General features: G+C 50.2%; 1 protein-coding gene across 1 annotated transcript in view; it reads right to left on the reverse strand.

Annotated features, from left to right (window-relative positions):
• LOC102184668 (histone-lysine N-methyltransferase PRDM9) overlaps positions 1-22,854 on the reverse strand; it is a 90,449-nt gene that overhangs the window by 62,105 nt on the left and 5,490 nt on the right. Inside the window, exons 5-10 of the mRNA XM_018053251.1 lie at positions 21,133-21,289; positions 20,246-20,347; positions 19,758-20,029; positions 19,106-19,173; positions 17,791-17,984; positions 14,691-16,114 (exon numbers count right to left, since the gene is read on the reverse strand). Of these exons, the coding sequence (XP_017908740.1) occupies positions 14,691-16,114; positions 17,791-17,984; positions 19,106-19,173; positions 19,758-20,029; positions 20,246-20,347; positions 21,133-21,289 (2,217 nt within the window). The remainder of the gene's footprint in view (positions 1-14,690; positions 16,115-17,790; positions 17,985-19,105; positions 19,174-19,757; positions 20,030-20,245; positions 20,348-21,132; positions 21,290-22,854) is intronic.

The raw sequence follows: 22,854 nt of genomic DNA on the forward strand, positions 1-22,854 counted from the left end.
GGTGCCTCTCGACATTAGCGGGTCAGTATAAGCCCCCACTCACTGTAGGTTTCTTCCATAAGCCCTATGAGGTCACCACGGAACTGCAGATTAGGACACAGCTCTCGTTTCACACGTGCACCTCTTAGAATCAGTCACAACCACAGGCACATAGCAGAGTCAGTGAAGCACAGCAGGAAACATGTTTGCCAAGAGAGCAAAGAACTAGAGCTCCAGGTGTCCTTACCTTGTCCTGAAAAGTGCTGGACAGGCTCCGAAGATGAAAGGTTGCTGCCACCAGCCATGAACGATGCCCAGATTCTAGGTCATAAATGAAAGTTATTCAAGCAGGCCAGACCTGATGCACACTCCCTTCCAGAGCCCAGAACTGGAGCAGTTTCATCCAGGATGTACAATGCAAGGCAGGCTATGCAATAACGGCAACAGATGAGATGGTTACACAAAGGTGGTCAGCACAACAGGCTAAGCTGTGGGCACTCAAACAGGCGCTAAGGGACGCCAAAGGAAAGTGAATTAACATCTACACTGACTCAAGGTACGCCTTTGCTACTTTACATGATCACGGAGCCATTTATAAAGATAGGGGACTACTGAGAGCAGGGGGAAAGGAGAGCAAAAACAAAGCAGAAATCCTTCAGCTGCTAGTGCCAGTCTGGAAGCCTTCCAAAATGGCAGTCATCCACCGCAAAGGCCATCAAAGAGAAGCCGATCCAGTCAGCAGACGCAATCAGTTTGCCAACCAGGTAGCGAAGGGGGTGGCAACCCAACTGAATCCCACAGTGGGCCCTGAGCCAATCTCTAAGGTCCTCTTGGCATCAGAATTGCCTCCATCCCGGAGATGTACCAAGGAAGAAGATCAATGGGCTTTAGATGAGGGAGGAACAAAAGGAAAAAAGGGCTGGTGGAAGCTTCCAGACCAAAGACTCTTTGTCCCCAGCAACACAGCAGTCCAACTGGTGAACAGCACCATGAGACAACTCACTTAGGGAAAACTGCGCTGGAAAGCTTACCAAGCCGTTACTATTTTGTTCCTAAGCTCCCAACCCTGTGCCCAGATCAATGCTAGGTGAGTGACTTGTGCACAAAACAACGCCAGCCAAGGAGCAAGACCCAGCCGAGAGGTGCAGACAGCTGGGACACTGCCCTGTGAAGATCTGGAAGACCCAGCCGAGGGGTGCAGACAGCTGGGACACTGCCTGTGAAGGTCTGGGAGTGGACTTCACTGAAGCCAAGCCCTACAGGGGCCATAAGCATTTCCTTGTGGTAGTCTGCACCTGCTCAGGAGGGGCTGAAGCCTGCCCCACGCGCACTGAACGAGAGGTGGCCAAGGCCCTGCTAAGAGACACGATCCTGAGATATGGCCTGCCTGTCTCCATAGGGTCTGACAAGGGCCAGGCATTGCATCAGAAATAATCCAGACTTTGTCCAAGACACTGGGAGTCAAATGGAAGCTCCACACTGCTTACAGGCCACAAAGCTCTTGGCAAGTTGAGCACATGAATCGGATCCTCAAGACTACATTAGCTAAGCTCTGTCAGGAGACCTGGGGTTGGCATGCTACTCCTAGCCTTTCTCCAAGTCTGATGCACCCCGAGGTCTCAGGCTATTCTCCCTTTGAGATCTTATACGGGAGACCAAGCTTCACCAACAACTAGCTGACCTGGAGATGCCCCAATGCCTCCAGGCCCTGGGAGAAGTATAACCCAAGAAACCTTCAAAAGGACTCTCATTCCTTCGGGCAACTGGGTTCATCCCTATCAGCCAGGAGATGAAGTATGGGTTAAAGACTGGAAAAAGGAGCCACTTCAGCCAGTTTGGACAGGCCCCCATACGGTCATCCTTGCAACCCCTACCGCTGTTAAAGTTACAGGTGTCACCCCCTGGATTCACCACACCAGAGTCAAGATAGCAGTGGCTCCCCTCGACAAGGACATCTGGAAAGCAGTTCGAAACCCTAAGAACCCACTCAAGGTCCAGATCCAAAAGTGACAGCCCTCACCCACGAAGGACACCGAGGCCTGCTCTAGTCACTCTGGGAGCTGACCAGTCAAAGCATGGGAGAAGCTGGAGGATTCTTCAGCCCTGCTCCAGCCACATCCCGGCAGCTGGTCGGTCGACACATGGTGGAAGCTTGAGAATCCAGTTACTGGGACATAAATGGGCTTCCGTTGTCACCCCGGCCCCTTTCCCTGATTAGCATTACTGCCGTGCTCTTTGCTATAGGGCTATCTTCAGCCACTCCCCAGGACTGGAATTTGGCTCCGCAGCTGCTATCAGCTGTCTGCTATCTCATCATCCTTATTAGGGACCTCTTGTAATCACTCCCCAGTCAGACACTCCCCTTTTTTCGACTAGAGACATCAGAGAGTTAAGTTATGGCCACGCCCTGCTGAATGGGGACTGATTACTCAACCGGCCTTGATGCTTTCTGTGGGTCAGACACAAGAGCATCCTGGCTACAGCCTACCTAAACGCACTGGGATTTTTCAGTAGAATCAGATGTTTTGGGCAATAGTGGTTTATGTCCTGCTGAGCTGAGGTGTATTAGAAAGTAAAACAGACCCCACATGTATTTCATGCATTCGCATGGCTAGATCAGGTCAGAGGGTCGCTTGGACCTTGCTTTACCATACTCACTACTCTTGCCAAGGAGAGGTCGAAACGTGTGTACATAACAAAACAACCTATTCTATTTGTCAACAATAATGCCAGTACATCAGTTTTGACCCCAGTTCCCCTCCCAGTAAAGACTGGTTAGAGGTTCACCACTTAGAAGGAGGGCTCCGGATGAACCAGGCACAAATTACAAATTTAGAAAGCCCATGGTTAGAGGTTCACCACTCAGACGGAGGCTCTGGGTGAGCCTGACACAGATTATGGATTTAGAAAGCCCAGTGCTGGTGCACCTTGATGAGAGTGCTCCTCATGAAAACCCCAGTAACCCCAGTACTCTGAACTGTGGAGGCTTGTCATGGGAACAGGAATAAACGTTCAATGACAAATACATGTGTGACCCAGTACCCCATAATATCGGGTGTCATGAAGGCCCCTTTCTTCACAGATTGACCTGGGCCTGTGTCAGATGAGCAACCTGGGAAAATATAGAGGTGACCTGGGAGAATAAGGACAAAGAAACACTCCTCCAAAAGGGAACTGTTGATCCCAAATGTAGACTGGGGATGTGTAACCCAGTCAATTTCACTGTCTTCAACCCTGGGGACTCAAGATGGGAAAAGAGTCACCACATCAGCATCTGTATTAATGGGAGGGGTCCTGACTCGGGGACTGTATTGATATTCCAGAGCATTTCTGTTCCTCTCTGGGTTTCCACACACAGGCTCTTCCATTCTTTTTAGGGAAAGACTGAAGTGGTCCTCCTCCTGTTCCAGCCAAAACTAAAACTGTCTTTCACCCTGGCAGAGACCATAGCTACTTCTTGCTATGTGTGTGGGGGAACTAACACGGGAGACCACTGGCCCTGAGAAGCTAAAGAATTAGATCACTAGAGACCCTTCAACAGCTCAGGGGAATTCAAGAAGACCAGGGTCAGAATTTGGCATTTAGAGACTTCTTTAATCTACAAAAACTGTCTGGCATGGTGGGGCCCATTATTCAATGTTTCAGTAGGAAAACTCACTTGTCTTGGCCAAAAATATTATAATATTATAATATTCATACTTCTGGTTGGTGGGGAAGCTCAAACTATGCAGAACCTAATCCTCACCCTCTAGCAAGCGTCCTTCATTTACGACGGGATGACGTGTCCACTGAAGGCCATTGGCCTGCTCCAGAAGTATCATATTGGATTTGTGGGACTAACGCATATTCAATTTTGCCAGCCAACAGGTCAGGAGTATGTGTATTGGGGACTATCTGTCCTTCCTTTTTCCTACTCTCCCTAGCCTAAGGTGAATCATTGGGAGTCCCAGTTTATAAAGACAGAGGCCCTACCAAAAAGCGCAGGTCTCTACAGACTGGAGGCTGGAAAGGTGATGAGTGGTCTCCTGAATGCATAATCCAATACGACAGGCTAGCTACATGTGCAGAAGATAGGTCTTGGGGCTAACAAACCCAAATTTACATGCTCAACAGAATTATCCAGCTCCAGGCAGTGATTGAAATCATTACTAATGAAATGGCTAGGGATCTTAATTTATTGGCAGAACAACAAACCAGAATGTGTGATGCTATTTATCAAAACTGCCTGGCCCTGGATTACTTACTGGCTGTAGAAGGGGGCATCTGAGGAAAGTTCAATCTTAGCAACCATTGCCTACAGATAGATAATAATGGCAAGGTTATAGAAGAAATAACCAGAAAGATGACTAACATAGCTCATGTCCCAGTCCAGACTTGGAAGGGATGGAATCCCAGAGAGCTATTTGGGGGATGGTTTGCTTCCCTGGTGGCTCAGAGGTTAAAGCATCTGCCTGGGTTCGATCCCTGGGTTGAGAAGATCCCCTGGAGAAGGAAATGGCAACCCACTCCAGTACTCTTGCCTGGAGAATCCCATGGAGGGAGGAGCCTGGTAGGCTACAGTCCATGGGGTCACAAAGAGTTGGACACGACTGAGCGACTTTACTTACTTACTTCTTATCTAGGAGAATTCAAAACTGTAGTGGAAATAGTCCTACTCCTCCTTGGGACTTGCCTCCTTGCTGGGGTCCAGCCCCAGTGGATCCAGGGAATTAGAAGGGTGGACGGCGTTGGCCTGGAAAGACTTGTTTATTTATTAATATAAGATTAGATTAAGAAACAATAGTGTAGTAGGAGAATTAAGTGGAGGAAGAGGGCTGAATAGCTTGGATTACGCAGAAAACCAATAAAGTTCCAGACAAGGAGCTTGCACCATCTACGTTAGGCCGCAGCGCCCATTTGAATATCGGAGAGTGCCCCGCCTTGGGCTCTCTCTCTTACAGATCTTAAAAGCCGGGACAAGTAAATAGACATAGTGAGCCTCCACGTTCCAAGGGATCAGCTTGAAATTAGAGTAAAGAGGAGACACGGGGGAAACCAGTCCAGCGACTGGCTCTCCTTCTATTTTCCTTTAAGGTCTTTTATACTTTTGATTATACATAGAGATCAATGGGTAATACAAAATTATGTAGCTCAGACTCTTTCTGTATATTTTTTGTATACAAAAGGTCTCAGGTGATTTACATTATCTTCTGGCCAGGAGGCTTGTTAACACTTTTTTGGCTCTCAATGAATGTTAATTTCATTTCCCCGAAGTGTTTTTCTTTAATCTGCATCTCCTTAAAGCATTAAAGTTACATCTCTATGTTAGGGACCAAACGACGGGCTCTAGGACCTGAGTCATGATTACCAGAAAGAGACAGGACACGCGCTCATCCTGCCTGGCCAATCATGTAACGCCAGCTACTCCTGTAACTGAGACAAAGAACTGCCTGTGTATAAGCTGCCATACTCCTTTGTTCGGGGCTCTTGTCAGATTCCGCTGTGCCGGATGAGACTTGGGCCCTAGCGCGCTAGAAATAAACTCCCTTCTTGCCTTTGCATTACTGTGGTGGACTTGCTCTCTCGGTCGGTTCGGAGATACGGGCTTGGTGCATAACATTTGGGGGCTCGTCCAGGATCTCTGTCCCGCTGGGGAGGACAACTCTCCTGGTAGAAGGGAGTAACCTCGTTAGGAGATAAGAGCTCTGAGCACCAGTGCTAACGTTGCAGAAGCCCAGATTAAGTCCGAGGCCCAGTATCGTACTGGGGAGGCATCTGGGTGTAAAGTGCAGAGGCAAGTCCAGCGTAAGGCCGGGGCCCGGTATTGTGCCGGGGAGGCAGCTGGCTCTGTGAACATCCTGTAGGTAAGAGTGAGTGCATTGTCGGTGGCCACCTTGCGTTTGTTATCTGTTTGTCTATTCGTGGTGTCTGCGTTGCTCTTTGTGTGCTCTGTTGGCTCCCAGTGTACTTTTCTGTGATCATGGGACAAACAACTTCTACTCCTTTATCTCATGATTAACCACTTCTCTGATTTCAAGTCTAGAGCTCAGAATCTTTCGTTACTGGTGAAGAAGAGCAAACTGGTGACTTTCTGTTCCACCGAGTGGCCCACCTTTGACGTCGGATGGCCACAAGAGGGAACCTTCAATCCCCAAATTATCCAGGCAGTTAAAGAGAGGGTGCTTACTCCTAGTCCTGCCGGGCACCCAGATCAGACTCCCTACATTCTGGTCTGGCAGGATCTAGTGTGAAACCCGCCGGAATGGCTTAAACCCTTTTTTCTTGCTCCTCCTAAACCTCCCCATCCCTCTTCCCCAACTCCAACCTCGCCAAGCCCACAGGTGCTAGTCATGAAGGCTTCTGAAGAAAAACAAGGAAAAAAGGATGAGAATCGACCAAAGCCGGTCTTCCAGGAATCTTCTCTGTATCCTAATCTGATAGATCTGGAGACCGAATTGTTCCCACCCCCGTATGTGGATCCACATCCGCCCTTGCTTCCACAGGTTCCACAGGTTTCATCGGGAGAAGCCAGGAGGAGAACCGAGCCTTCAGCTCATCCCAGAGAAGGGGGCCCTGCCCAGGGAACTCGGGGAAGAACAAGGGAAATGGCCAGCGTAGCGGAAGAAGACCCAGAAGTCCCCTCCTCCACCGTTCACACGTTTCCGGTCTGGGCGGGGCCAGCCAGAGAGGGTGGAGAGCGGACATATCAGTATTGGCCCTTCTCCACTAGTGATTTGTACAATTGGAAAACCCAGACTCCCTCCTTCTCTGAAAAACCGCAGGGTCTTATTGATCTTTTAGAGTCTATCCTTTTTACTCACAATCCCACTTGGGATGATTGTCAGCAACTGTTACAGGTGCTTTTCACTACAGAGGAACACGAGTGGATCCTGTCAGAAGCTCGGAAGAATGTGCCAGGGGTGGATGGGAGGCCCACAATACAGCCTAACCTCATTGAGGAGGGGTTCCCCTTGGTGCGACCCAACTGGGAATTCGAATGCGCTGAAGGTAGGGAGCGTCTCCAAGTGTACAGTCAGACTCTTATGGCCGGCCTTAGAGCAGCCGCCAGGAAGCCAACTAATTTGGCCAAAATAAATTCAGTGAGGCAGGAACCGAATGAGAGCCCAGCAGCCTTCCTTGAAAGGATAATGGAAGCTTTTAGACAGTATACCCCTATGGACCCACAGGCAGATGAGTCACAAGCGGCAGTTATGTTAGCATTTGTAAATTAAGCAGCCCCCGATATTAGAAAAAAGTTACAAAAGATAGAGAGGTTAAATGAACAATCCTTGCAAGAGCTAGTGAGGGCAGCCGAGAGAGTTTGTAATCATAGAGAGACTCCAGAAGAGAGAGAGGACCACATTAGAAGAGAAGAAAGAGAATTTAGAGCTGAAGAAAACCGTAAAAACCAAAGAGAGCTGGCCCAGATATTTTTTGCTGGGGTTGAAAACAAAAACAGGTTCCAGAAAGGGAAAAAATTGGACTCAAAAACTGAAGAAAAAACGACAAGGCGTAAGCTTGAGAAAAACCAATGTGCGTTTTGTAAAGAGTTTGGACATTGGAAAGATAAATGCCCCAAGAAAAATCTAAAAGAGGGGCCCAAGAACCCCAAGAATGAGACTCCTCTCCAGACAGTCATATCCTCTACGCAGGTGAGGATAGCGACTGGGGGAGGGGGTCAGGGCTCGAAGCCCCTCCCCAAATCCTGGGTAACTATAAATGTGGAGGGGAAACCGGTTGGCTTCATGGTGGACATGGGAGCCCAATACTCAGTCTTAAACCAAAAAGATGGACCCATGTCTAAGAAAAGTAACTGGGTGCAGGGAGCAACCGGGACTAAATGATATGGATGGACTACAAAACGGCATATGAACTTGGGGGCCCACCAGGTGACCCATTCTTTTCTGGTGATACCTGAGTGTCCAGCACCCTTGTTGGGAAGGGATTTACTGTCTAAAGTGAATGTCCAAATTCATTTCAACCACGGACAAGTGTCGGTTCTAGATGGGACCGGGGATCCTCTTCAGGTCTTGTCTCTGGCATTAAAAGATGAATACAGACTCTACTTGCCAGAGGCCCCAGCGACAATAAGCCCCAAAGTACAACCATGGGTTCAAAGATACCCTCAGGCCTGGGCTGATACAGAGGAATGGGACTAGCCAAACAGAGGCCCCCTATCATTGTGGAACTGAAAGCCAGTGCTTCCCCGGTGAGGGTACGGCAGTATCCCATGAGTCAAGAGGCTCGACAAGGAATTGCTCCTCACATACAACGCCTCATAGACGCTGGGGTCTTGAGAAAGTGCCGGTCCCCATGGAACACTCCCCTGTTGCCTGTGAAAAAGCCTGGGGGAACTGATTTTAGACCAGTTCAAGATCTACGAGAAGTCAACAAACGGGTGAATGATATTCATCCTATGGTTCCTAACCCTTATACATTGCTAAGCAACTTGCCTCCAAACTACATTTGGTATACTGTTTTAGATTTAAAAGATGCCTTTTTCAGTTTGCCTCTTGCCCCTGCAAGCCAAGAGATCTTTGCCTTCGAATGGCAGGAAGATGGTGGTCAGACCACTGTGCAGCTGACATGGACTCGCTTACCACAGGGTTTCAAAAACTCGCCCACGTTATTTAATGAGGTCCTGGACGAAGACCTCCATGAGTATCAGGTTGAACACCCTACCATTGTTTTATTACAATATGTTGATGACCTTATGCTGGCAGCTGCTACAGAGAAAGAGTGCCAAGAGGCAACAGGTGACCTTCTCCAAACCTTGGGGACTTTAGGTTACAGGGCCAGTGCCAAAAAGGCCCAGATTGCCAAGCAAGAGGTTACATACCTCGGTTATAAGATAAAACAGGGCCAGAGGTGGCTAACACAGGCTATGAAAGAAACCATCCTCCAGATCCCTGAGCCGGCTAACCCTAGACAAGTGAGAGAATTTCTGGGAATGGTGGGATATTGCCGGTTATGGATCTTGGGGTTTGCAGAAAGGGCCAGGCCCCTACATGAAGGGACCAAAGAAAACAAGGACTGGAAATGGACTGAGCCAATGAAAGAGGCCTTCCAAGAGCTCAGGCGAGCCTTGCTAGAAGCTCCTGCCCTTGCCCTCCCTGATCCATCTAAGCCTTTCCAATTATTTGTAGATGAAAAGCGGGGGATAGGAAAAGGGGTACTAATACAGAGATGGGGACCATGGAAGTGACCTGTAGCTTACCTTTCCAAGAGACTGGACCCAGTGGCAGCCAGATGGCCACCTTGCCTCCGTATCATCGCGGCCACCGCGCTCTTAGTCCACGATGCTGATAAACTGACTTATGGACAGAGACTCTTGGTCTACACTCCTCATGCCATAGAGAGAGTTTTAAAGCAACCCCCAGGTAAATGGATTTCTAATGCCCGCTTGACGCACTACCAGGCCTTGCTACTTGACACCCCACGGATTCATTTCCAAACACCCTGCACTCTGAATCCGGCCACTCTTTTGCCCAATCCGTGGGAAAATAGCCCCCTCCATGATTGTGATGAGATACTGGCCAGGGTAACAGCAATACGAAAGGACTTAACCGATACTCCACTGGATAACAGTGAGCTAAAATGGTTCACAGATGGCAGCAGTTATGTAAAAGATGGACAGAGACGGGCGGGAGCCGCAGTAGTAGATGACTCTGGACAGACGATATGGGCAGAGGCCCTTCCCCCAGATACCTCAGCACAAAAGGCAGAGTTGATTGCCCTGATTCAAGCATGAGAGAGAGCCAAAGGAAAAAGAATAACTATTTTCACTGACAGTCGTTATGCTTTTGGCGCGGTACACATCCAGGGCCCGATATATCGGGAACGGGGGTTTTTGACAGCTGAAGGAAAAGAAATTAAAAACTTGCCTGAAATCCGTAGACTTTTAGAGGCTGTACAGATGCCTCTGGCTGTGTCAATAGTACACGTACCTGGACATCAGAAGGGTGACAGCCCCACGGCACGAGGGAATCATGCCGCAGACCTGGCAGCTCGAAAAGTAGCTGATAAAGATTTCATCACCCCTGTGTTGGCGATCGGACTTCCACCGCCAGGTATGGGAACTCTGCCCCCAACCCCTGAGTATTCATCCACAGACTTTACTTGGATCCAAAAACACACCAACCTTCAAAAAGATAAAGATGGATGGTACCGAGACTCAGACGGCTACTTGATACTCCCTGCTCAGTTGGGACAGCAACTATGTGAGCATTTGCACTTGTCTACTCATCTGGGAGAAAAGAAGACTCGGATGCTCTTTCAAACTGCGCGCCTGCGATTTCCCCGGCACCAGACAACTGTAAAGAACATAGTGCATGCTTGTAAGGCGTGTCAACAGATGAGGCCAGGAAAAGGACAACATGCAGGACTGAGGTGTCGGGGAGAAGGACCAGGGCAACACTGGGAAATAGATTTCACCGAGATAAGGCCAGGCAAGTATGGTTACTGGTACTTGTTAGTGTTGGTGGATACCTTCTCAGGGTGGGTGGAGGCTTTTCCTACAAAGGGAGAAACCGCGATGATAGTGGCAAAAAAGATTTTAGAAGAAATAGTTCCCAGGTTTGGCCTGCCGGTGACTATCGGCTCTGATAATGGACCTGCCTTTGTGAGTCAAATAGTCCAGAGCCTTGCCCTAGCCCTGGGGACTAAATGGAAGTTACATTGTGAATACAGTCCACAGAGCTCAGGGCAAGTAGAAAGAATGAATCGGACTCTAAAAGAAACTTTAACTAAATTGGCTATAGAGACTGGCGGGGACTGGGTGACCCTCCTTCCCTTTGCCCTCTTCCGTGCGCGTAATACCCCTTATCAACTTAATCTGACTCCGTTTGAAATTCTGTATGGGAGACCTCCCCCTGTATGTCCAATATTTGAAGGGAAGAAACTACCGCCTCCCACGTTGGGGCAACTCCAAGAGGCCTTGATGGCCTTAAGCAAGGTGCACTCTCGTGTCTGGAAACTGCTCTGGGAAATACATGTGGGTCAAAATAAGGGAACTATTCCCTCACATGACATTGGCCCAGGAGATTGGGTATGGGTCAAAAGGCACCAAACCAAGGCACTAGAACCCAAATGGAAGGGTCCTTATGTTGTTCTTCTTACCACCCCAACTGCCCTAAAGGTCGACGGTATCGGGCCTTGGGTGCATTGCAACCACGTATGCCCAGCTGCTTCAGCAGAGCAAGAAGACGCTAAGAAAGAATGAGAAGCATCTCTGCACCCGTCCAACCCCTTGAGGCTAAAGCTTCGAAGGCGCCAACAGGATCAGGACTAGCCCAACGTAAACGAGAACGTGAGGCTCAACAGGGATGGTTTGAATCTTGGTTTCAACAATCCCCTTGGCTGACTACCTTAATCTCCACCTTGCTAGGACCCCTGCTAGTACTTTTACTAATGCTTACCTTTGGCCCATGTATTATCAGTAGACTTGTAGCCTTTGTAGAGGAACACATAAATACAGTACAGCTGTTTGTGCTTCGACAACAATATCAAACTGTGTCTCAGGACCGAGAGGAAGATTCCTCTATGTGATCTAAGGACAGGGGGAAATGTTAGGGACCAAACGACGGTCTCTAGGACCTGAGTCATGTTTACCAGAAAGAGACAGGATATGCGCTCATCCTGCCTGGCCAATCATGTAACGCCAGCTACTCCTGTAACTGAGACAAAGAACCGCCTGTATATAAGCCGCCATACTCCTTTGTTCTCGGCTCTTGTCAGATTCCCTTGTGTGGGATGAGACTTGGGCCCTAGTGCGCTAGGAATAAACAAACTCCCTTCTTGCGTTTGCAATACTGTGGTGGACTTGCTCTCTCGGTCGGTTTGGAGATACGGGCTCGGAGCATAACATTTAGTACGTTTTCAGGAGTCTGAGCTCTGCGTCAGCGTCTGTGGTGTCATTCTCCCAAAGGCATCTTGGCTTCAGATACTGCTTGGGCTCGTGAGTCTGGCGGGTCTGACGGCTGAAGACAGGCTTGGCCTCTGGAGCTCTGCCCTCACCGACTCACCCAGGGTCCAGAGCCCTGGCAGCCAAGCAGAGCCGCACGCCGGTGGGGCTGGTACAGCCGTGGGGCCGCTTCGGTCAGGGTGGAGCGTGAGGTGAGGCAGCTGGCTGTCCATCCCTGCGACTGCTGCACTCCTATGTGCCCGTGCAGGGTGGTCACGGTGTCAGGTGAGGCCTGGCCACCATCGTGGCGACAGGATGGGACCTCAGACAGCTCACATCCCCACTCCCCATCCCCCAGCTCTGCTTCAGATCGTTGCTTGTGGCTGCTGGCAGCTCCCTGGGCTGGGAGGCTGTGTAAAGCACCAGCCCCCTTGCTCAAGGTCAGCTGAGACCCCCAGCTCTGGGGTCACACACCATCTCTGCCGCCGTGTAGGTCATCCCACTTCTGTGAGGGAGGGCCTGTGTGGGGCTGCGGGTGATGGGGAATTTGGGGGTGTTGTGGGCTGGCCCATGAGTCAGCTTTTTGAGGGGAGAGAGGGGAGGGAGAAGCTTTGACCTGCTCAGCCTTCCAGGGGATTCCAGGCCCAGCTCTGGTGGGAGGTACAGGTGAGGAGCCCCTGCAAGTTTCTGGGTCCCCACCGTTTTTCAGGTGAAGCCCCTCTGCCTGCACCACCCCTAACTCTCCCTCCCGTGGCCCCTGCCTCAAGCCACAGAAGATGGGGAGTTTATGTGGCTTCCCTTCCTGTAGGGAAACCAAGCCACAGACAAACGTGTTCCTTTAAGAAAGCGTGAAAGAAAGGAGAAAATAACAGTGGGTGGTCATTACTGACACGGTTCATGTAGAGATGCTTCGGAAGCCTGGCACAGGAGGGAACTGAGGGCCGTTGCCCCCAGCCCTGGAGCTGGCACCCTCCGCCCCCCCCATCCCATGGCCCACTCTCCCCTTGGTGTCTTCTGGTGAGTGGGCGGACTTCAGCCTCCTGAACCCCTTCTGGAAGGATCAGGATAGGGCAGAGGGCATCCACAGAGGGGAGGGTGTGGCCGGCTCTTACGAACGCCGCTGCCTCCGCTGGGTCGGAGCTCAGTTCTGGGTCTAAGCAAGCGTGGCTTCCTGGTGTGGTCCCCACCTTCACTCACCAGGGGAGGACTTTGTGTCCACCTTGTCCCCACGTGCAGCCTGGTCACCCCGGGACCCGTGCTGTGCGCATCTGCTCTGCTCACAGTGCACCCCGTGGTCCATCAGACTTCACTCATAAAAGGGAAGTGTATGGATGAAGTATTCCCTAGTTAAGAATTTCAAGGTCACAGCAGCATTGAGCAGAGCACGTGGGCACAGGTATGAGGCCCGTGCATAGAGAAGCTGTGGCGTGGGCTTCGAGGACCCTCCGTGTGGGGGTGGGATGGGGGCCGGACAAGGATTTCCTGCACACACGGCTCCAGGCTCTATTCTCAGCAGGGTGGACGACTGTCGACCCTGTCTGTCTGTGGAGGGGCTCTGGGGCTGCCCAGCTCAGCAGGAACGGCAGTGGTGGGAAAGGAGGTCGCCCTCCCTTAGCACCCCTGACCTCACACCCCCTCATCAGGGCAGCCGAGTGCCTAAACGGCCCCTTCCCTGTCTAGCTCTGAAGACCTGGACGGTGTGGGGGCTGAAGGACACACAGGAAACAAAATTCTGTAAAGCAATTATCCTTCTATTAAAAAATAAAAGATCGAAGAAAAAAACACAGAGACCAGCAAAGGCGGGGCTTGCATTCTCAGCCAGCCTCTGCCGAATTCTGCCTGTGCTTACGCGTCAGACCAAGATGCTGGTGCTCCCACCCTGTATCACAGATGAGAGTTGAGACACAGACAGGTTGAGCATCTTGCCCCAGGTCACACAGCTGCTGAGTGCAGGGCTGAGAACTGGACCCCTGTGGTCGAATCTGGAGTCCAGATGCTGTGATGACCCTGAGGGAGGGGCAAAGACCAGATGGCCCACGCTGAGCCAGGCACACACTCGCACACACACTCATGTGCACGAGGCCTTCACTCTGAGGCTACAGAAGTCAGAGGAAGACAGAGGGCAGCCAGGAGAGGCCAAAGGAGAGTCAAGGTCTATGAGGAGGAGAGGCCACACTTTCCAGGAGGCCGGGGGATTCTCTTCCCTGGTGAGTCTGTCTCAAACCCTAGATTCCTCTCCCTGGACCCAGGAACAGACTGTCCAGTGACCTAACTGAGTTGGCTCCAGAATTATGCCTTCCCAGGGCTTCAGCTACCACTGGACCCCACTGCTGTCAGTAATAAGGGGGAAATGAGTACATAGTTTGGGCTTCAGATTTGTTTGGAGACAAAGTTTCTTAGGAGTACAAAAAACCACGAGGGCAGTTGGCAAGAATATCTCCAGAACACTTAAGAAACCCTCTGCTGTTTTCCTACCTCCTCTCCTATCATGAAAGTAGAAGGTCTATCTAATCAAGTAATTCTGTGCTGATAACACTCTTTCTTTAAAATATTTATTTATGTATTTATTTATTCAGCTGCACTGTGTCTTAGTTGCAGCATGTGGGAGCTAGTTCCCCAATCAGGTATTGAACATGGGACTCTGCATTTGAGTCTTGGCCCCTGGACCACCTGGGAAGTCTCTCCTCATACTCTTGGGGACTGTAACGGGTCACAGGCCTCCTCTGAGGCCCCCTTAGAGCTGAGGCATGGGGTGGCTGCAGTAATCCTTCTGTGGCTAAAATGTGGTTTGTTGATCATGATTCACTCACACTCCCTGCACACATAGGGCTTCTCCCGTGTGTGTCCTCTGGTGTCTGATGAGATGTGACTTGACACTGAAGCTTCGCCCACACTCCCTGCAAACATAGGGCTTCTCCCCTGTGTGTGTCCTCTGGTGTGTGATGAGGACTGACTTCTGACTGAAGCTTTGCCCACACTCCCTGCAAACATAGGGCTTCTCCCCTGTGTGTGTCCTCTGGTGTGTGATGAGGACTGACTTCTGACTGAAGCTTCGCCCACACTCCCTGCAAACATAGGGCTTCTCCCCTGTGTGTGTCCTCTGGTGTCTGATGAGGACTGACTTCTGACTGAAGCTTCGCCCACACTCCCTGCAAACATAGGGCTTCTCCCCTGTGTGTGTCCTCTGGTGTGTGATGAGGACTGACTTCTGACTGAAGCTTCGCCCACACTCCCTGCAAACATAGGGCTTCTCCCCTGTGTGTGTCCTCTGGTGTGTGATGAGGACTGACTTCTGACTGAAGCTTTGCCCACACTCCCTGCAAACATAGGGCTTCTCCCCTGTGTGTGTCCTCTGGTGTGTGATGAGATGGGACTTCTGACTGAAGCTTTGCCCACACTCCCTGCAAACATAGGGCTTCTCCCCTGTGTGTGTCCTCTGGTGTGTGATGAGGACTGACTTCTGACTGAAGCTTTGCCCACACTCCCTGCAAACATAGGGCTTCTCCCCTGTGTGTGTCCTCTGGTGTGTGATGAGGACTGACTTCCGACTGAAGCTTCGCCCACACTCCCTGCAAACATAGGGCTTCTCCCCTGTGTGTGTCCTCTGGTGTGTGATGAGGACTGACTTCCGACTGAAGCTTCGCCCACACTCCCTGCAAACATAGGGCTTCTCCCCTGTGTGTGTCCTCTGGTGTGTGATGAGATGGGACTTCTGACTGAAGCTTTGCCCACACTCCCTGCAAACATAGGGCTTCTCCCCTGTGTGTGTCCTCTGGTTTGTGATGAGACTTGACCTATCCTTGGATCCTTGCCCACACTCTCCGTACTTGAATTTTATAATCCCTGAGACCCCTGCCCCCATGAGTAATTTGCCCGTGTCCTCTGGATTCAGTTTCTGGCTTGTGCTGGGCTCTTCTGTGATTCTCTCATGCACCCGAGAAGCCCTCATTTGTCCTCTGGGTGAGTAGGAGGAGGCCCTTGAAATCCTCTTCAGCCTTATGCTTTTCAGCAAAGGTTGGGGCCTGTCCTTGGCCTCGCGACCCTCAGGTTTGTCACTTGGGCTGTGTGGATCGGAATATCGCTGCTGCTGATTTTGATTGCCTGGGCAGGGATCCTCTGGTTGGAGGTGGTCTCTTGCAGATGGTCTCAGGAGGGTCTGAGAGGGGTGATTGCGTTGGACGTGTTGGCTGAGGAATTTCTGACTGGAGAAGGCCAGAGAGCAGGAGGCACATGGGTGGATCTCGGGCTTCGGTTCTGCTGAGAGAGGAAGCTTTTGGTCAGGTGGCTGGTTTGCCATGGTGAGGCCCGCCCCACTAATCATCTTAGTGTGGGCAGTGCACGGTTTGTCTCCCATCAGGTGCGTCTCTACAGTCCACTTTCCATTCCATTCTTATTCTCTGCATCTACAGAAATCCAGGAGGCTTGTGTCAAGGGCCTTTTCTACATATCACCCAGACTAGGGACCTTCCAGCAGCCGCAGAGGCAGCATCTCTCCTGATAGAGGTGGATCTGCAGGAGCCTTTCCCTGTGTGTAAGCATCTGAAAAGTCATGTCACAGTGGCCACAGGAATTTTACCCTACTGAGAGATAAGACTTGATGACTCAGGGGGAATCCTCCTGAGCGGCTCCCTGGGAGGGAGAGGGTCTATTAAGTCAGGGGCACCTGGCCCAGAGCTCTCTGCATGTGGGCGGCAGCACAGGGGGTGGTTAGAGCAGGTGTGAGTGAAGCTGACTCTGCGGCTCCCGGCTCACAGAGCGGGCTCCGTGCCGGTCTCTGCGGGAGGTGGGCTCAGGCTGGACGAGGCCGGGCGGCCCCGGGCCCACCGACTGCCAGCCTCTGGCTCCTGCTGCCCCCACTGGCTCACAGATTGCTCCTCTCTCAGTTTCCCATGAATCATAAATAGAGGCATGTCCTTTCTCAAGCCTCACCAGTATTCATACCTCACTTATTTCACTCAGTCTTAGTCCATTTAACATGCACTAGGAAGCCCTGTTTAAAAATACATCTCCAGCCAGACTCCTCACACCCTCACTCCCGAGCATCTTCAGCCAGCCCACTCTCCCCTCATGTCTGGCAGTGAACTGACCTCTGAGGGGACTCCCCACTGCTGTCTCTTCCCAAAAATGAACCAAATCATCGTCTTAGCACAGAGAACATGCCGCTTGCAGCTGAAAGCCGCATGGTTGTTGTGTCATCCAGGAAGAGCCCTGGGGCCTGCACATGGACACAGGCCCTGAGGCGTCCCTGTCCCGTCCAGCCTCCTTCCTCTCCCTCTATGCGTCCTCCTGTGACCACGGGCATGACCTCTCTTCCCAGGCCTGGGACTGCGGCACTGGCTGCTTCCCTGCCTGGAATCCTTTCCCACAGGTGTTATCTCTGCAGAGACCCTGCCCACCACCCTGCGCCGCACCGCACCCTCTGCTCACGCTGATTGGAGGTGCTTTCCCTGCACTGGTTTTCCTCAGAGCACCAGCCCCCGTCTGGTGTGAAGCCCATGCTGCCCCGGGGCCGTGGGTCTGTCTGTTTCGGTGCATGGAGCCCTGTCTGGCACAGAGTGTGAACTCACATGACAACAAACTGAAACAGTAACTGAATGCAAATTGCTGCACATGTATTGCTTAGAAATGGGAGGAAATGAGGAAGAAACAGGTAAGGGGAGAGAGCTGGTAGGCACTAGAAAACTTGCTTTCTGCTTCTAAGCCTCTCAGCAGAAGGTGATGTTACATATTTTTTGCATGAAATATTAAAAATTAGAACTAACATTTTTAATATAAAAAACTTTTCCTAACAGTCATATGAAATGAATCAAAGTCTGAGGCATTTTAATTGCGACCCGACTGACTTTGGACTGGATTGTATTCTGCTTCGGAGTCGGACCAGGGAGGCTCCCCAGGATGGGGTGGGGTGCTGGAAGAGGGGTGGCGCTCACCTCTCCCGGCCGCGAACTCGCTCTTCCCGCTGCTGTCCCGCTTGATGCCGAGGTCCTGGCCATACTCGTCCCCGTACCAGACCAGCAGCTCACAGCCCGGCCTGACCACCCGGCAGGTTCGGTAGAAGATCTGCCCTTGATACTGCAAGGCCACCAGGTTCTGCTCCTCGTCGTCCCGGGCACAGTTCACATACCTGGGGTCGAGGCCGGGAAAGGGAAAGAAACCTCAGGCGATGAGTCCCCTCCACTGTCGGGCCACGCCCAGCTCCTTGCCATCAGGCCCTGAGGCCGCCATGGCTTCCACCGCCCCTCATGGGGACCTTCTGTTCACACCTTCGGCCAGACCATGTGAATTCCCATTTCCAGATCCTGTTTCCAGTCCTCTTCCTGGCTGGAATCCTTTTCTCTGCTTTCCTAATTAGCCACTTTATAGAGCCCAGTTCCAGACTCGTCTCCACCTGGACTGTCTGTGGGGCTGGTGACCTCCAGCTCCTCTAAACTCTGAATTAAGTTCTCTTTCATTCCACAGGACTTGGTGCTCCTCTGCTAGCATGCAGCCCTCAGCACTCACCCCAGCCTGCCTTCTCTCCTGAGGCTTTCCTCCAATCTCCCCACATGTATCCAGGGTCATATTCACTTGCCCTTCCCCTCGCATGGAAACTTGGAGAGTGCTCTGACATAACTTAAGACCCAGAAGAGTGATAGTTTATTCACTTTCTTCCTGCCCTGATGAAAGGCGCAGCCCTCAGAGAACGGCCCTGCTCACGGCCATCCTGCCCCCTATTCCTTCTGAGGCCTCAGGGCCCACTTCTCACTGGAACCGAGCCTGGGGAGGTTGTTGCCCACATGGACTCAAGGTCTCCTGTGTTAGGTTATCCTTGCGCTGTGCAGTTTCTCAAAGATAGAGAAATTATGGTTACTGTTCCTAAAATCAATTGGCTAGTGTCTGTCTGCAGCTGTTCTCCAAAAGGACATGGGATGTGTGATCTGCTTCAGTAATGAAGTTCACTGTCTAAACTGGTAAAATGCTTGGCAAGTGTCAGTTAAGTGAGTTAGAGTGTCCCTGGTGAATCTAGACTCCTCAAGTTGTTTTCAAGTCCCCCAGTTTTGTTCAGCATCTAGACTTGTATTTTGAGGGCACTATATATGCTATATTTTTATTTCCTTCAAATGTCTTTTGAAATGAAAGACCATGATATGGAGGGAAAAGAGGAAAGAAGATGTGAAAGCTATTGAGGGAGACAGGTTGAGAAGGAAAGGGGTGGGGGCTTGAGGGAAGAGCGGCATCTACAAACTGCAGACTCACTGCGCGCACCTCATCCAGTTGGCCAAGGACGTGTCCTTTCCATCCACATACTCGTAGCAGTTTCTCCCTTTGGTGATCTGAGTGTCAGAAAAGAGATACAAGCTTTCCTCTCTTTTATTTTTTTTGGTAGGAAGTAATAGAAGAACTATTTCCCTCTGCAGTCATTGGCGCTCTTCAGCCTGCATGGAGTCAACGGCCAGTCGGACCAAGTGGTGAGCTGCTTAATCAGCATTCCAAGTCTGAGTCTCCTGGTTCACTGAAGGCAAGGGCTCCACAGAGGAGGAGTCACCTCTGTGTCTGTACACTGTGGTCCCACCTCTCCTCTGACCTTTAGACAGAGGTCCTGTGTGTGTATACACTGTGGTCCCACCTCTCCTCTGAGCTTTAGACAGAGGTCCTGCATACCTGGGCCAGTGTCTCCTACCTCTCCTCTGAGCTTTAGCGAGAGGTCCTGTGTGCCTGGACCACTGTCTCCCACCTCTCCTCTGACCTTTAGATGGAAGTCCTGTGTTCATGCCCAGTTCACGCAGTACACAGGGCTGCCTGTGTCATTGCTGACCATGTCATCACCACCTGCATCCTTGCATGTAGACATGAAGTACCCCCCACCACACACAAGCAATTTGAGGCCAGAGAACAGGGAAACAGGGGTGTTTCTCACCAGCCAGGAGTATCCACTGTTGGCGGCCTCTTCATCGTCTGTGATCTGGCCCTCATAGGGACCAAAGTGCAGGCCCAGCGGCAGATCAGACGCCTCATTCCACACTCCAAGCCCAGCCTCAGGGATGCCCGACAGTCTGATACTTAACCCAGGGGGCAGAGTGAGGGCTGAGCGGTTGGCATGCCCCTTTTCCACTGCACAGTCCTTTACGAAGGTTGGGGGCCCGTGGGCAGCACAGCTGTCGATGAAGAAGTTCTGACACTCCTCACAATCTGGAGGTGAGAGCAACAGGGATGAGGGGAGGTATAGTGATGCTGCTGGTCGTAAAGACCTTCAGAAAGAACTGGGGCACTCACGGCATGTGGCCTCGATCCTGCACCCCAAGTCCTAGAGGAAGGGGATGATTGGGGGACCAAATGGTGAGGTGAGGTTATTGGACCATGGCCTCGTAGCCCCTTCTCCGTGAGTGGGCCAGCGGGGGCACTCACAGAGGTACTCGTCATCCTGGGGCTCGCCGACCTCTTGGTACACATGGCCCTTTCTTTCTCGTAGACTGTACCTCTTCACTCCAGTCTCCGTTCTTTTGCATTCTAAGATGGAGAACAGAAGCTAAACAAGGCTGCTGGGGTTTGGAGAGTTAGTAGTCCCTGTTTTATCGGAAAGTGTGAGATCTCCTACCTGTTCATTTATACACTTTGTTAAAAGTTGTTTACATGTATTTTTTAAACTTTTACTTTTGTAATTTTATGTTTTAATGTTACATATGGAACCTGCACCCCCGCAGTGGAAGCGGGAGCCTTAACCACTCAGCCGCCGGAAGTCCCTTTTCTACTCTTTGTTTTTTCCCCCTTAACTCCTAGTTCAGGAGACTGAGGCTTCTCATTGACCACAGATGCCCAGTCCAGTGTTAGCTTCCTGCGCTTCCTGTTAGTAGGTTTAACTTCCCACCTTCTTACTTAGGAAATAGTTCGCTGACACATGTACTCAGAAAACATACTTTGAGGGCACATGACATGTAAGGCATTGAGCAGAGGTCTGGGCATAAACACTAACAAGGCATGGTCCCTGTCATCACAGCTGGATTTACTGAACTACTTTTAGCTCAAAACAGTGTCAGCACTTTTGCATTTAATGTAAAGCTTTCAAACACTGCATGAGTTATGTATCCTTATCTTCACTTTACAGATGAGCAATCAAGACCTCAGAAAATGTGTAAGATTTTCCCAAGGCCCCATTGCTAACTTCATGTCTCAGATCGGTCCAGCTTAAACCCACGCCTACCCAAAATTCACGCCACACACCTAGTCCATACTTACTAGCTTTTCTACAAGGATTAGAGGAACTAATTAGAGGAACTCCCCAAATTTTCTCTTACCGACTTTTTGTCTGGGGTGCTGTCCAGGGATCCTTGCTTTTCTGGGAGGGGGCACCGGTTTCTGAGCCTGCTTGGAGCCACTTGTCTTCAGCAATTTTGCTGCTCCTGGCAATTCCTTCAAACTAGATTCCTTACTTAATGGTGCCCTGGACATTGCCTTCCACACGAGTAAAAGACAACATGCATTTCTTTAGTTCTTTAGGACTTTATGAAGTGTTTTCACATACACGACTTTAGCTAATACTTTGACAATCGGAAACATCTGGTGGAGGAGGCGTCTGAACACTGGAGTGTAAAATAAGGACCTAAGTGGGTAGTGAATCAAAACTAGAATTCATATCTTAAGGTTCTTTTCCTTCAACTTTCTGCATAAAAGGGAGAGCAAGGCAAGAAGAATAGCTGGAGGTCAGGGAAAGAAGAGGGTAAGGGCTCATAGAAAAATCCGGGAGGTTTTCTATTAATTAGTGGCCCTTTGATGGATGAGGAAGTATGGAAAATTACAGAGGGGACAAAACACATCTGGAAGATAAGGTGACAAAGCAGTGAGATCGAGAAGAGAAAAGATGATCAGAGAAACACATTTAGACGATAAAGAAAATGAGCTGAAAGTTGCAGGTTGCCATGTCCTCTTAGAGACAATGTTTGGAATTAAAGTAGCTGGCCTCATCAATTCTGCTTGAACAAGGCTGTATGACTAGCTGGTTCTCCTCAGTTTCCTGATCCATAAATTGGTATACATGCTCATTCTTAATGTTACAGTGGACATGAAATTTAATAACATTTCAACAAATCGTGGTGTGAGCTATTTAATACAGTATGAACGTGAGTATATATCCCTGCCATCAATTCATCTCTTCAACTGTCTCTATATTTGAAGTCTAGCTCACAGATACTGTCTTCAGCATTCTTTGACCTTCTTACTCCTAGATGAATGTTTAAATGTGGAGTCACTCATTCACAAAACATTCAGGGGGCCCTCAGGGGCTTTAAGCTGGGCCTGGGCTTCTGAGAATTAATGGGTATGGGCTAGGCTCTCAAAGCTCACAACACAGGGCAGGCTAAACAAATGATTCCAAACATGAGAGTTGCCTAATCAGAGCTCAGGGGAAGGACTTGTCACTTCCTCCTGCAAGAATGAGCATTTGAAATGACGCCCAGATGAGTTTCTACTCAAAAGCGGGTAACCTATGTGAAGCCCTTCAGTTATTTTCTCATTTGTTGCTTTTCAGTCATAAACCCGAGGCTTGTCAGGGTTGCGAGTTGCTTCCTCTTATTGGACTGGGAGGCTCTGAAGCAGGGATCCTGTCACCTTCATCATCCTGGACCGTCCACTCTACAAAGTGTCCAACATGTCCTTAAGCTTCTTCATCCTGGACTGTCCACTCTACAAACTGCCCAGCATGTCCTTAAGCTTCCCTTAGTCAGATAACTTAGCATATCCCTCCCTAGCACAGCACAAAAGAACTGAGGTTGAAAACATCTCTCAGATGAATGATATAAAGATGTATGAATAAACTTCATAGAACTATGGGAATTTTAGTCATTTTGTAAGGAGTTTAGAAAAAGTGCTTTGGGTTAGATTGCACTATCAGTGATACTGTGATCTCAGGCATATAATTAATCATTTTTTTACCTCAGTTTTGTGATCTATAATGGTGATAGCTATATACCTACTGATAGGTACGGTAGGATTGTTTTAAGGTTTAAGTAAGTTTATTCACA

The sequence above is a fragment of the Capra hircus genome, chromosome 1 (genome assembly GCF_001704415.2).
Source record: "Capra hircus breed San Clemente chromosome 1, ASM170441v1, whole genome shotgun sequence".
Lineage (NCBI taxonomy): Eukaryota > Metazoa > Chordata > Mammalia > Artiodactyla > Bovidae > Capra > Capra hircus.